Source organism: Lycorma delicatula, chromosome 2 (genome assembly GCF_047948215.1).
Source record: "Lycorma delicatula isolate Av1 chromosome 2, ASM4794821v1, whole genome shotgun sequence".
In the NCBI taxonomy this organism is placed as follows: Eukaryota; Metazoa; Arthropoda; class Insecta; order Hemiptera; family Fulgoridae; genus Lycorma; species Lycorma delicatula.
The window spans coordinates 3,830,012-3,846,515 of NC_134456.1; the positions used below are offsets into that span (position 1 = coordinate 3,830,012).

The 16,504-nt window shown below is 28.5% G+C and overlaps 1 protein-coding gene across 4 annotated transcripts in view; it reads right to left on the reverse strand.

Moving 5' to 3' along the window:
* Positions 1-2,312: 2,312 nt before the first annotated feature.
* Positions 2,313-16,504, reverse strand: part of LOC142320434 (uncharacterized) — a 72,934-nt gene continuing 58,742 nt past the window's right edge. For 2 of the 4 annotated variants that reach the window (XM_075358191.1, XM_075358189.1), the window contains 5 exons: positions 14,381-14,509; positions 13,340-13,453; positions 9,600-9,728; positions 6,265-6,372; positions 2,321-4,659 (listed from right to left, as the gene is read on the reverse strand). In XM_075358191.1, coding sequence (XP_075214306.1) covers positions 4,387-4,659; positions 6,265-6,372; positions 9,600-9,728; positions 13,340-13,453; positions 14,381-14,509 — 753 coding nt within the window. In that variant the 3' untranslated portion in view covers positions 2,321-4,386. Of the gene's footprint in view, positions 4,660-6,264; positions 6,373-7,614; positions 8,085-9,599; positions 9,729-13,339; positions 13,454-14,380; positions 14,510-16,504 lie in introns of those variants that run through there. The other 2 variants (XM_075358190.1, XM_075358192.1) reach the window with 2 other exon arrangements.

Consider the following 16,504-nt stretch of genomic DNA (forward strand, 5'->3'; position numbering starts at 1 on the left):
TATGAAACTGATGGCAACAACTTTTAAATATTATTATTTTGAGCTTTAAAAATTAACATATTTCTGCTGAAATAAAAATCAAAATAAATTAAATTGAAACAATTACAAAGGATCTCCAATAAGTATGACTTGAAGAAATTTTTATAAACAGGATTTTCACTGAATTTTAAGGTTCGTTTTTCCTGACTTTACTGACCAATTCATTAAAATTTCCTGACTCTCATAATGATATGCTATTGCCGTTTACTCCACAAAGTACATAAATATTTTTGTTTGCAGTCTCTACCGTACCCATAGCTGCCCAACTCATACTTTTTATTCTATTAATAAATTCATTTTTTAATGATTTTTTCAATATACATTTAAAATTGGGCTAATTTTTGTGATAAATTGTTTCAGTAATTTACACTGTAAAGTACAAAACAAAAAATAACAAAATTATAATAAGTTTTTTGCTGATGAACATCATGGTAACTAAAAGTTACAGATAAGAAATAAAAGCTAACTAAAGCATTTTTAAACATTTTAAAATAACTGGCACACAAGGAATTGCTTAACTTTTTCACAAAAACTAGCCTACATTATTTTGTCAAGTAAAAAGAAAACTATATTTCATAACTTGGTTTGTTTAAAAACATTAAGATACATAGATTTCAATTTAATAAGGAAAATAATGATTAAAACTTAAAGGAAAACTAAAAGTAATACAGATAAGAAAACTAGAACAGAAAACAAACGTTACTAATATTTACTTGAAAATATTTTGTCATTATTAGTCCAGTGTATTTGCAGAATGCCATCAAAGTACATTACAGGAACATAATTGATGACAAGAGCATTTAATAGCTCCAAGCTGGAATTTTGACACTATACAACTATCAGGAAAAGTAATTTTAAAAGTTGCACCAATATCTTCACGTAAACTTAAGTATAACTTATTTTGTACAATATTGAGAACTCACATAATCTCCTCCTTAGAAACATAATCATTACAACAAAAAGAAGTAATTGTATTGTCATTTTGCAGGATTCAAATGTATCATTTGCTGCTGAAATGCTATTACTCTGATTAGAAGGGGTGAGGGGGAGAGTCCGGGCAAAGAATATACATATATATCACAACCACTGTTCTCACAACTGTAGATCAAAGTTTTAGTCTTCTGAGTTGAAGTACTGTCGGCAGATAAAAAGATTTTTCAATGGTTGCTATCTTAATCAAGAAAAGCAGCAAACTTCACAAAGTAAACTATGTGAAATCATTTCCTTTCGATCCATATTGCTCGGTGTAAAATTATTTTACACAAATAACAAAAAGTATGATAACAGCGTGAGAAGAGGTAGGAACCTCTTCTCGACTGACTGAATTCTGGGTGTAAGTTTATATCTAACCACTTGTCATTAAAGTCTTTTTATACACCATTTAAAAGTAATTATTAATTATCTAGAATACAACAAAAAAATCACGGTAGTTTGAAATAAATTCCAAGAACAGTTAACAACTTTAAATTTTTCAATGGCAAATTTTTTTAAAAATTTCACCAGTGAAAAAATTAACTGCAATTTGGAATATTCCTCACTTTATTATAAAAGAATAATTGAGTTAACGTAAATGAGAACAGGACATCTATATCAAATATATAAAGGGAAAGTATATCAAATATAATTTGGCATTACTTAAAAAATACTGATTTAATAACTAATATAATATTTGGTAACAAAAATGCAATTTTTAAAAGTTTTTTCTGATTTTTTCCCCTAAAATTTCCTAACTAAATTTGTATTTCCTGGCTTTTCTTGCCTATAGGAACCATGAGAAATCAGGATGTCCTTAGAATATTAATTTTCAATTATGAGTTAAGAAATAGAAAAATAAGATGGTTGTGGAAAGAAATGGACTGAAGAAAAGAAAGAAAACGAGTCAAAACATAAAACAAAAAAAAAATGCTGATACAAATTATCTTTAACACTTTCCGTAAACAAGAAAATAAAGCATTCTTTTATGTCATTACAATAATGACATATAAAAGAATAAGAAGTATAGGCACTGTATAAACACACACTTAAATAACTATTTGACCATTAAACATAGAAAAATGACATTTTTTTAAATGATACAACCTCAAAACTATCTATTTTTTTATATGAGGTCGCCACACTCAAATCCCAACGGTTGACACACTAAAAATATTAAATGAAAAGGATAAGATTACACATCATTTTTAAAACACATTGATCAAAAAACTTTTTTAAATACAAAAAGATAGTGATAAACCATATTTTATTTATTTAATGTGTTAAAAGATTCAAAACCACGATTCAAACTTAAAACCTGAATGTAGACACATATCTACCACTCCCACCATTTAGGTTGGACAAAGTGGGGAGCTTTAATTTAGTTTTATTCATTATAACTAATACAAGATAAACAATAAATTTTCATCTGATCACACTAAAATAAAAATCACAATTAGTTTTTACAAAAAAATGGTGTATGTTTTAAATAAAAATCAACCTATTTTCTGTGGAACACTATTTATTAAATTTAAAAAAATAAATAACATAGAAAGTAAACCTGTAAATTAATTGACAATACTAATATTTAACTGAACGTTAAAGTTTTCACAGACAGATTATAAAATCAAATTACATCATTCTGAAATCTTTTACACTTCAAAAACATTTTGATAAATTTTCTAATATCAATCATATTTGCGGAGTTAAAGTTAACTTATAGTAGAGATGCAGATAGAATTTCAGAGTGAATGACCTGGCATCAAGTCTATTGTTTAGGTTTGCAGCTCCTATCCGTTCTAAAATATTTTTCTACTGTAAACAGAATATGTTTGAGAATGTAATAAGAACTATTGTGATTTGAGACGTTTATTTTAAAATGTTATTTTTGTTTATTTTCAAGGTTATCAAACATTTTGAATCATGTTTGTTAATGTGAAAGAAAAAAGGAAAATTATTCACAACCGGGATATAACAATAAAATCAATTTTTAAAGTTGATATACAAAAGAAGCAGTCATTTTTTTACACATATATATATATATATATATATATATATTGGTAAAAGATTAAAAACTAATAAAGATTTTAAGGTCAACATTGATAACATATTTAAAACGTAATTTTAGTATTGTTTTTAATACTAAAAAATTCATAAAACTGGTCTAGACCACCTTTATGAATTTGTCAGTACCACAAATTATCTGATTGGCATGGTTCTGAGCTGAACAATCTGCATAACATCATCTGCATATAAACTAGAGTAATATATAAATCTACTTTTTTTTCTCTGTAAGTAGTTTTATAGCAAAGGCTGGCCTCTGTGGTGAGAGTTCTAGTGTCTAGGGGTTTAATCAGGATGTCCTGGGTGGTAAAAAATAAGAAAAATATAATGTTAAATTATAAAGATTAAATAAATTTTGTTGTACTTGTTTTATAAATTATGTACTCTTGAAAGAATGCTTTTCGTTTTTTCTCCTTAATCAAATTTCTTAACATAAGATTTTTAATGGTCATAATGGTTCATATTATTGAGATTTGTTTTTAAAGTACAACTCTCATTAAAGATGTTTGACAAACATTACAAACAATTTTTCTCCTTGATTGCAAATTAATATACCTTTAAATTAGAAAGATGATTAAAAACTTTTTGGAAGAAGTTACAAACAATTTTTCTCTTTTGCATGAGATCTACTAATATGTGTCCTTAAACTGTTTTTACGATTAAATGACTTTTGACAAAAGTTACAAATAAAACTTTCTTCCTTAGTATGAGTATTTAAATGTACTTTTAAAGAATATCTTTGACTATAAGTCTTCTGACAAACATGACAAATATAATTGTTTTCCTTGGTATGAATATTTAAATGTAATTTTAAAGCAGATCTTCGATTAAAAGTCTTCTGACAAACAGTACAAACATAATTTTTTTCTTTATCATGAGTATCCATATGTGTCCGAAAACTGTTTTTATTATGAAATGATTTTTGACAAAAGGTACAAACATAATTTTTCTCTTTTGTATGAATATTAATATGCGCGTCTAAAGTGTCTTTACGATTAAATGACTTTTGACAAAAGTTACAAATATAATTTTTTTCCTTGGTATGAGTATTTAAATGTGATCTTAAAGTAGATCTCCGATAAAAGGTTTTCTGGCAAAAAGTACAAACATAATTCTCTTTTGCATGAGTTCTACTAATATGTGTCCTTAAACTGTTTTTATGATTAAATGACTTTTGACAAAAATTACAAATATAATTTTTTTCCTTGGTATGAACATTTAAATGCAATTTTAAAGCAGAACTCCGATTAAAAGATTTCTGACAAAAGTTACAAATATAATTTTTCTCTTCATTATGCATAAGGTGGGTTTTTAAATCGTTATCATGAATAAGAGACTTTTCACAAAAATTACTATTTTTTTGTTTTTACAATGAAAGTTAATGTGTCTCTTTAAATAACATTTACATTGGAATCCTTCATCGCAATATTCACAAACCAAATTCTTTCCCTTCTGGAAAAATAACATGTTTTCACTACTTAAATTCTGCACTAAATTTTCTTCTGTCGTTATATCACCATATGCACACTTACATTCATTGGATACGTTGGTACTTCCCTTGATGTTTCCTTTATCGATAGTAACCTGTAAAATTAAAAATAACTAATAATTACAATCGCAAATGAAAGAGAAAAATCAAAAATCAATGTCCGATTATGACGGAATAAAAATGGCACCATCAGTCTGTTTTTTCATGGAGCCCACTGTTTGAAGGCAAACGTACCTCAACTGCTTGAAAACTTTGTTGTTCCTCAGATTCCTGCAGGATACAGTTTCCAACAAGATAGTGCTTCACACATTTTTATTGAGATGTTACCATGTTTTTGAACAAGGCTTCCCTGGATGTTGGATCAGATGAGAGGTCCAACTGCATATCCAACTAGATCTCCCACATATCATCAGTCTTTTGGACTTTTTTGTTTGGGATTTTATTACAAGTTGTAACAAAGAAAAGTTTGAGATTTGTACAATTTAAAACAAAAAATTGCTGTAGGCAATATATATATATATATATATAATTAAGTAAAGAATAATTAAAACATTATTTTTTGATTAACTATTATTCATTTATGAATTAGTTTTTAATTATTTATTAAGTTTATCTGGTAATAGATTGTTTAGCATGTTACTAGCAAAGATAAGGTACCTTATTATTGGTTTTTTTATGTTTAACTTTTGTTTTAATGCTGTGATTACTGGTATGTTTTATCAATAATGGAGAAACCTAAAACCCATATTTTTAACAAGAATGGATGACTTCAGACCTAATGCTTTGGGTCAGTAACACTGTATCTCAACATAACATAAAAAAAAACACATTTTTAATCATAATATAAATACCAGTGAACCAATTTTTATTTTATTTGTACAAAATTACTTGTCATGCAAAGGGGCTTCCAATGAGGTATCACAACCTACATTGTCTCATTTAAAAAAAATAAGTTTTCAACTCCTAAAAATTTTGAGAATACTTAAGAGCAAAATTTTGTGTTTGTAATTTGAAAAATAATTTTCAAAGTTTTAATCTACAGATTATGATTATTCCAAATGGTTTAAGAAGTAATATCAATAACTTTATAGTTAGTTTGTTGGACTGGATTTTAATAAAGTACAACCTAAATGGTTTTCACACCTACTGAGCGAATGGGAGGGTGGATTTTAATTTTCTTTTCACCAAAATTCATTATTTTTTTCGGTTTGTCGATTAATGTAATTAAATGTTACTATTGCCATTTAAGATTTTTGAATTGAAATAGGTATAGTGGAGAGGGCGAGTTCCACCCCTTTGAAAATAATTTTAAAAAGGTTCCCTCCGAGAATGGCAAACAGAAATATGATGGAACTGATAGCTATTGAATAATAATGTGGTAGCTTTTTACACAGACTTCTGTAAAACTAATTATACAAGCAAATTTCTACATAATGTACTTTTTGTACCATATTACTATATCTCTTTTTCTTTTATTGTACATACGTTCCAAATTTCTTCTTAATTTTACTAAAATACATTTACTTTTTAACTTTAATTTTTTTACTTAGTGTCTTACCCATTTAACATTAGAATGATATGTACAGTATATATGATAAACCTTTTTTAAATTATCCTTTTCAATCATCCAGATTTGGCCTAGCAAAGATTCATCTGGATAATTGGTGTTTCACTGTATGAAAAATCTAATATACCCTTACCACTTCATTATCAACTAAATTGGTCTCTTCAATTGCTAAAATATCTTTTTCGATGTCACCATTACTAATATCAAGTAGTACCTCTTCCAGTTGTAGTAAATCTTCTTGCTGTAACAAAAAGCAAAACATAAATGCTTTTATCACAATTACAAAGTTCCATAAGCTTCAAAAACAACATAAATCTACTTTAAAATTAAATAATGAAATTGAATTCAGTGTGTCATAAATGATGTCGGTGAAGCGGCAAGATAAATGAGATGTCTTGGGTTAGACAACTAAACACAAATTAGAATGCATAGAAGTAGTAAGGAAAGGAAAGAAGGTAATGCTTCCAAACGTTGTCAATGATTATATATTTATGGACAGAGTTGATAGGATGGATCAAATGCTGAGCGCATTCCCACTCGAAAGAAAAGACAATAATGGTTGATATAAAAGCAGTTCTGCCAACTTTTAAATATCACTATGTTCAATGCTTTGTTTTACAAAAGAAAAGCGGTGGCAAGTACAATTCTCTTCAATTCATACAGCAAATTACTAAAATTCATCAATTCTTATAAACAAAAAAAATATTGTTAAAGACTGAGATGAATTAAAATTTAAATTTATTATCTTAGAAAAAGAATAAAAATAATTAAACATAATAATACTATAACAAATGACTGCCCATACTCATCATTAAGATTCAACATTCTAGATTTAGTAATGTGAAGAAGATACAAGAATATGAAGATGATGTAAATAAATAATATTTATATTGTTGTACACCTTTATGCTTAGTATATTGTCGCATGTTTCGTGGCTCGATCAGAATATTGAGAGGTGGACAATTTAGAATGTTTATATAATTACAACTTACTGGTTTAAAATGTCATAATTATAACCAGACAAATTAATAATAATAAGTGACAATAATAAAACAAATAGTGAACACAATTATTAATATAGTAATTACAACCACAATAATAATCAGGATAATAGTAGTAAATGATAATAGTACGTGTCAATAACAAATCCAAATAAATAATGTAATCAACAAAGAATAACAATCAAAATATTACACATCAAATAGTCATAAGTGTCAATAGTAAATACAGATTATATACATAGGACAGATTTCAAAAAATCATTCAGAATTTATTCCAGGTAGAAAAAACAAAACTAGAATCAACTCATTAACAAAAGAAACTGCTAGTTTTAACCCTTTTTAAACACTTTGTCTTATATTAACAAACGATCTTATAAATTTCACTTGCAAATACCCTTGCTATCTACCTAAAGTTTATCGCATTATTTCTTCCACTTATACACTTATAGTTTTACTATAACTCACCGATAGTATTTCTTGTTTACTGGAATTACTCGTGGCATCATCTTAGTCTTATCGAACTGGATTCAAGACTCTCCTTGGTGGACTGACGTCTTGCACTCCCATCTCGCAGACACACCTGTGACTCTCATTCGCTGGACTGGTTTGCAAAACTCCACCGAACTCACACAACTCGCAGCCTCTCCTTGCTGAACTGCCCTTGTGGGACTGACGTCGTAACACCTTGCAGACTGGTTCTAATAGAACTCTCTTTTAGCCGGTCTTACTGAGCTATTTATACTTCTAGCCTCTTTACCTACCAGACTGGACCAAACTCATAGTGTGAAAACTTTTGTTCGTTCAAGGCTTTTGTTCCCATGAATTCCAAACCTGGCCTCTTCTCACCATAAAACAGGTGTTCACTGCATGTTAACAGGCAGTATAACAAAGGATAATTGTTAAACGACCATACTTTACAAAAAGTTTCTCCTTTTTGTCCCTTTCTGGATTCCTGCAATTGTACTTAACATTACTTTTATAATCGGTAGCAATCCTTTACTCAGCCTCACTATACCGGTCTTGTTACAATATGGTATAAATTGGAGTAAAAAAATACTTTTATATCTGTTATGTTGTTAACACTATTTTGTAACAACTTAAATAATACAAAAACATGTTAAATAATCTTAGTATTAATGTTATGACTATAATTATAAATTTACCCTTAAGTTTGCCTTCCTTAGTTTTGATTAGCTCTGTTATAGGATTTTGTACAGACTGACAATGCAGCATCCCATGAAAGTCAAATTTTCATATTAGGTTTTTAGGGTTCTGTTATTATGTTTGGTGATTATTTTTTTGTTATTTGAGGTTATTTGGCACAGCGGTAAGTATGTTGGTGATTAATTGAATCCAGACTAGGCAACTTAAAAAAAAGCAATACATTATTTGAAAAATTTAAACACTATTGAAATAAATCTTTGGTTCAATAAGAAATTTTTTATTGATCTTTATTTTACTGGGTTTTTCAACTGACTTTTCTGCAATTCATTTAACAAAAACACATATGACACTTAAGCAGGATGACTGAATATGATAAACTCGCTAAGAAAATTTTCAACATCATCAAGCCAAGTAAATTAAAGTCCATTTGGATGAAAGAAACACAAGACAACCTGGAACGACTGCAAATCTCAGAAGAAGAAATCAAGCACAGAAGAAAATTTATGGATGAAATTAGAAATAGGAAAATTGAACAAGAGCAAAAACGACAAACAATAGAAAGAAGATGAACTGAGGAGAGGAAGAAGAAACATATAGTGAACAGATGAAGAGGTTTTAAAAAGAGAAGGAAGTAGAGCCATGATGGTTAAGTTCACATGCTCTCCTAAAAGGTAATAATCAGAAATAATACTACATATGAGTTTAGAAATGGATCGGATGTAATCCAAAATTTACAAACTAGATAATAATAATAATAATAGTAATGAAAAGATAATACACTGGGACACCAATTTTCCAGATGATAACTGGACTGCTTAAAATCCAGACAAAGAACTTAAAAAAAAACTAGTACATTATTTTAAAAAATTAATTAGTATTCAAACAAATCCTTGCTTCAATACCACTTATTTTTATCAATATTTTTTATACTGGATTTTATACTGGAACTGCCTTTTTTGCTATTGTATACTTATATATACTTTTTTAGCAAAAATATATAACTGGCCTTTGTAGAACTAAATATAAAAGTAAATTTTTATACTTATTTTTTGTATCATATTACTATATATCTTTTTTCTTACGTTGAACATTGTATTTTCATTTTCAAATTTCTTCTTAAATATGTTTACTTTTTCCATTTAATTTTTTTTTGCTTATGTCTTACCCATTAAATATAAAATTATAAGTACAGTTTATAAGATAAAACTTTTTAAAATTATTCTTTTCAATTATCCACATTTGGCTTTGCCAGGTCTATCTGGATAATTGGTGTTCCACTGTACGCAAAATCTTACACTCTTACCGCTTTATTTTCAACTTTTAAATTTTCTGATTTAACTAAGTCAGTCTCTTCAATTGCTAAAGGATCTTTCTCAATATCACTGTTACTAACATCAAGCAGTTCCTCTTCCAGCTGCAGTAAATCTACTTGCTGTAACAAAAAGCAAAATATGAATGCTTGAAAGTAAATATGTTTATGACTTTGTATAATTTATGAAATAAAAATAAATCGCATCTTTAAATCGCTTAACACTTACATAAATAGTGCAGCCACAGTTACATTATTACTATTATTATTAGGTGACTTTAAGATGCCGGGTTTTGCTACGTGTTATCAAAAAATACTGCTACTCACCTTACATATTCTTTAAAAATTGTAATCTTTTACAATCAAATAATTGTTAAAACTCTTGAGGTAAATTCTCATGATTTTGTTTTTTCTAATCTTACTCACATTAATGTTAATATTGCTTATGCTGAAATTTTTTTATCAGGATAAATATCATTTACCTTAGAGATAACGTTATCTAAGATTTTGAATTCTAATTTTATACCTCATAAAATCTTACCAGAAATAAAAATATTAATTTTGTAACATTCACTAAATGAGAGTTTGATTGTAAATAATACTTATTCTTTTATATTAGTAACCTTGAAGTTTGTACATGGAACATGGAAACTGAATTTTATAGCATAAAAGAAATGCCATGCCTGAAAGGGATTAGATATTAACCACAGATAAACAAATTTTTTTAAGGAATTGCAGTTATGTATTAACAATATTGTTGATTATCATGTACCAAAAATATTTATAAAAAAACTTAATTTTCAAAGTGGTTATCACAGCTGATAACTTATTATCACAATTATTAATAATAAAAACTTCCAAAGATTCAAAAACAATATAGATCTACTTATAATTAAGAATTATTTAAGAACAAAGTATATGTAATACTGTTAGTCACAAAGATTTATTTTTTAATTATACTGTTTCGTTGAGAAATCTTTATCCAATGATTCAAAATACAAATTACCCACCCCTTTGCTTGAGGATAAAAATGAAAAAAATTAGGCCTCAACGCCAAAGAAAATTGAAAAATTATAGAAGTACTTCAAAAGATTATTAAACTACCTTGAACTCGAGGAAAGATTTCGATTCCAAAATCCAGCAACATGAAAAAAAAAACAACCACCCAGCTGGACAGGTGATCGCCTTCACGATGATAGTCTACTTCACTACTCTAGCAAGCACTATGTTGTTTGTGTCTAGTGGGCCTGTTACCACCACACAACTCGCATGCTAATTGGCCGATATGATGTTATATTAGGTGATTTACCTAGTTCTGTTGGTTTCAGCTATTTTCCATAGATCCAGAAAATATTCAAGTTTGAGAATAGATGTAAAGCAATAATAATTATAAATAGCTACACAAGTACTTTATGACAAGTGAAGTCACCATTGTATATAGTTTATGAATTAGATGGTATGCGAACAATGAAGATATTGGGGGATTTTAATAGTTTAATTATAAAAATATTAGCATCTAATTTTACAAAAGCAGCAAAATATGTTTGTTCTGCATGAAAACATAAAGTTTTCATTAAAAACAGCTGTTGGGTTGTGTATGAGATTTCCACTCATATTTTTTATTTATATATTTACATTTACATTTATATAATCATGCAAGCAATCTGTAATTTTTTTTAAACAACTTTCAAATTAAAATATTTTTGGAAGAACTTCAAATTAATTCACCTCAACAAAGCAGTACTTGTTGATAACACTTCCTATCTATATCAATACTGTTATACAAAGAGGAAGAGCACTTTTGTTTGTTAGGGATAAACAGAAAAACTACTCTATCAATCGCAACCAAATTTTTACCCGTGTTTCTCAGCATATTGAGGTTTTTTGATATCTTTCTGATGCAGAAAAAAATATATGTATGTAGTAGTGGAGATTTGCCAGTTGAAGCAAAAACTTTAATGAATTGAATAAATGAACTGTAACAGTCTGTATCACTGTTTGAGCTGATGATGCGTATCAGTCAATTGAATAATATTACAAGTACGAGTAATATTAAATAATTTAAAAGATTTCTGTTTAACATAAGGCTTCCTGTGGAGGCTGCGTATGAGGCTAGAGTGGTGAGATATACGTGCATCTCATGGGAAACTAGACCAATCATTAACATCAACGGGTAACAATCAGGATGCCCCTAGGGCGTTGTTTTGGGAGGTGCAAATGGTGCTCTTGTAACATCTCTGCAAACAATTGTCAAATTTTCAAAATTCGAACAGGGTATTTTTTAGTAGGTTAAAAGCTAACTTTTGCATGAATCAGGTACACTCTCCAGATCATAATAATTTGGAAATGTATATATATATATATATATATATATAGTCTGTTTGTAAACGCATCATGCAAGAACCAAATGACCAATTATTTTCGAATTTGCAGGATAAACTCGTGTTATCCCAGAGAAGGTTTTAATCCTTCAACCGAGTCCGTAGCTCCCAGGGTGGGTGAAGTTGTGGATTAAAGATATTCATTAAGGAAAATATAGATTAATCCTTTTACTTCATTACTATATTTCTGCTACTATTGCAAAGAAATGTTATGAATTTTTTGTCATCAAAGGTATGAGTACTTTAGTTACCACAGTTTTTATTATTCTTTATTTTGTAATTTAGTTTCTTTTTCAGGTTTCTGTAAAGCCAGAATAATATAATTATTATTTATCAGTATTATTCTCACAACCATGAGGATAACATACAATGCGAAGGACTAGAAGGTGGAGCCCTCTGAGTGGATGGCAACCTAAGCAAACTTTGCGGTGTCCAGGGTGCCAGTCCAGGTAAATTGGGAATGGCTAGCGAAGCGACATCTGCAGCCATGGGGTAGGCTAAGATTCACCTGGGTTTATCTGAGCCCTGAAGGGTCTAGATTCTGGTTAGACAGCTTGGTATTTTATACGAGACCTAACATGTGCTTAATCCCTATTTAGGCATTCAAGTTAGAGAGGATCATGGGTTTTTTATACAGAAATTAAAAAAACCTTTAAATGAACATTTTTGAACATACATTTTTTATAACGTTATAATGCTGTACAAATATAAAACCCTGTACACTACCGTATTTTTAAAATTGCACTAACAATAACTGAAGGTAAAAGTTCACAAAAAAAGTGAAGTCATTGATAACATTTTGCATCAGATGACTGTCAGTATGATTACTTTAGCATTTCTGCAACCTGTCTGCAGGGTAATAACTTCAAATATCTTTTGTAATAATATGAAAATGTGTTAGTTTTCCTAATGTAAATACAGAATTAAATTTTATTTTATTTTTATTTCATTAATAAAATTATATGTCATGACTGTTTAATCTGTATCGGGTAAGATTTAATTACTAACCTAATAAATATTCAAATATGACAAATGATTTCAATTAACAACCGATTACCCAGAGCTTATTAAAATGAGAACTCTATCAACAAGTTAAAATACACACATTTTAGACATCACTGAAGTTTAAAAACAACATTTTTGCCCTCACGCATTAACAATTTATCATTTACACACAACTTAATACATCCGTATTAATTAAATAGAAATAAATAAAATTAAAAACAATCTTTTTAAAACAGAACTCACAGAAATGAAAAAAATACATTAATTAACAAGGAAATACAGTAATAAAATTAACAGGAGACAAATCAATCATATTTGTTACAATATCCAATAATAATAAATACTTACATGATCTGGATAAAATTCTACCTCTTCTTCTGTCTTCACAGTGTGTAAATAATTTATTTCAAGTTCATCGGTTTTCATGTTAAGATTAAGCTGCGGTAAAACTTTCTCAGATTCCTTTAAAAAGAAGATAAAGAAAAACCCTTATAAACTGTGAAAACAAACTAATATTTAATAAATATAACCTGTCAGAGAAAGGTTACTGTTTTTATTCTGATAATTATTATTGCCTCTGAACTTGCTTTGGCTTTGAGCGAATGAAATACGGACTTACGGGTAATGTAAGAAAATACAGGCATAGTATTCCAAAACATAAATTGCAAAAGAAATTAAACAACAATGAAATTCATGCAGAGTGTGATAAGGTGGAAAAAATGTTGTTGAAGCGGCAAGATAAACGAGATGTTTTAGGTTTGACAACTAAACACAAATTGGATTGTGTAGAAGTAGTATGGAAAGAAAGAAGGCAATGGATCCAGATGTTATCAAAGGTTATTATATTATGAAGGTTATGACCTGTATATATATATATTAGTCTCTTAAATAACTGCAATTTGTTCAACTAGTGTGAACAATAAAGCTACCCCACCATGGCTCAATGACATGAGGATATGTATGACATGTAAAAAAATGTGTAGTCTTGTACACTCAAATCTTTGTTTCAACAAGAATTCTTTTTTCTATCTTTATTTTAAGGGTTTTTTTTTACTGCCTTTTTGGCAATTCATATAGAAAAAACTATATATAGATAAACTATATATGCTATAGTATACTATATATATATATAGGACTTTCCTTAAGTAATTACAAAAGCAAATTTCTACACATTGCATTTTTTGCACCACATTACTGTACCATATTAATTTTTTTTTACATTGTACATATGTTAAAAATTTATTTTTAATTTTACTATATATATATATATATATATATATATATATATTAAATTTTTTAAATTATCTTTTCCAGTTATCCAGATCTGGCCTTGCAAAGGTTCATCTAGATAATTGGTGTTCCAATGTATGCAAAATCTAACACCCTTACCACTTCATTTTCAACTTTTACAGTTTTTGATTTAACTGAGTTTGTCTCTTCAATTGCTAAAGGATCTTTTGGAATATCACCATTAATCGTATCAACCGGTTCCTGTTTCAGTTGTACTAAATCTACTTGCTGCAACACAGAACAAAAAATGAATGCTACAAAGTAAATGTTTATGATTTTTTGTATAATTCATAAAATAAAAATAAACTATACCTCTAATTCACTCCCCCCTCCACACACACATGCACATTAACTATGTAGCCACAGTCAAATTATTATTATTATTATTTGGTGACTTTAATGGCCCAGGCTTTGTATGAGAAAACCTAGAAAATGTTTGTTAGGCCAAATTTAATCATCCAAATTCAAACGTTAAAAATGCACTCACCTTACAGATTTTTTCTACATATTGTAATCTTTTACAATCAAATAATTTTTTCAACTGTTGCAGTAATTCTATCGATTCGGTTTTTATAATCTTATGTTAATATTGTTTTTATGGTGAAATTTCTGTGACAAATATAATTTACCTTTAAAGATAATGTTACCTACGATTTTAAATTCTAATCTTATATCTAATGAATACATACCAGATTATAAAAATATAAATTATGTAAGATTCAACATTTAATGAATGATAGTTTGACCCTAAATATCTATTTATTTTTTGTTGTCACATAAGCTTAAAGCTTGTGTGTTGAATATGGAAATGGAATTTTATAGCGTATGAAACATGTCGTGCCTCACCGGAATTTTATATTGATCATGATATAAAAATCTTTGCTGAAGAGTTGCAGCTACGTATTACAGTGGTCACTATGAAAGATGGCGCTTGTGTTTAAACTATTGCATCTTAGTTTAAAAAAAAAAAATCACACAATAAAAATGAAGGTATCAGAAACTCCAATTATTTTTGCACTAACTGGATTCAGCCGATTTTAGTTAGTCATTCGTTTGAAAATTAGGGGCGTGAAAGGTGAATTTCTTGCAGTTTTTTTTGAAAACATGAACTTTAAATTGCTATAAAATCCAAACCAATAATAAAAAGCTTCTATTTTTAAAATTAGATTAAACAATTGTTTCTCAATAATTGTAATTAAGATTTAGCCAAAAACTACTACTATTTAAGCATACAGGTTGTTTTCAGGTAAAATCATCACATTTCGGTTAACATTAGGTGTAAAAAAAATAAATTTCCATTAATATCAGGCATTAATTTTGTAGAATTTTTATTTGTTGAGTTGGATTAATAAACATTCCTGTTTTATGGTGAGGATCATAATAATAGATTTAAAATTGTGGAAATTGGAAATATGTGAAGGGCTGAAGAAGCATTCTCAGTAGGCAGTACAGTCTCAATATTGATTACAGTATATTAATATTATGTCATTGTATATTAGTAAAAATCAATTGCAATGCCAGTCTTCAGTCTGATGGGTTCATTAAGCCCTTAGCTATGATATCTAATAAATCATACGAATATTTTATTTTGATATGTTCAGTTCATGCTGGTTTCTTAGCAAGTTTATTTAACAGTATCGCCCTATGTCAAAGACAGTTTAGAATAGTAAGTTAAGCATTTTTTTATTGGGTAATAAGTTAAAGATTTTTTTGTAATTTCTCTGTAACTATCTTAAGTGTAATATGAATGAGATGGAGACACCTTTGTTTACTGGTCAACAAGGCTGTACAATTAAGAGTGGTTTGAAAAAAGCAATCTGCAATAAATAAACATTTTTTCAAAAGCTATAAGACTTTGAATTCCGTAGTGCAATTTACTTTGATAAAGTTCATGAACCCATCACCGAAACATGAACATTAGATGAAGGTCACTACAAAGGATATGTAGGAGTGCTATTGTAATGACAGTTGCATTCAGTTTGAAATGCCAAGGAAAATAGGACACGGAATGCAAATCTGTTACTGGAATATTTCAACAGTCGTGCATTGTGCACAATCTTATACCAGTACTACCCCTACCGTTCAGAATGAAATCCCTACCATTAAGAACTTCAAAGAGGAAGTACGGGAAAACTGGATGTAAATCTATCGTCTACGACCGTTCGCCGTATTGTGAAAAAAATTGGTTTTTGTTATTAAAAAAAAAAAACTGAAGATGGTCAA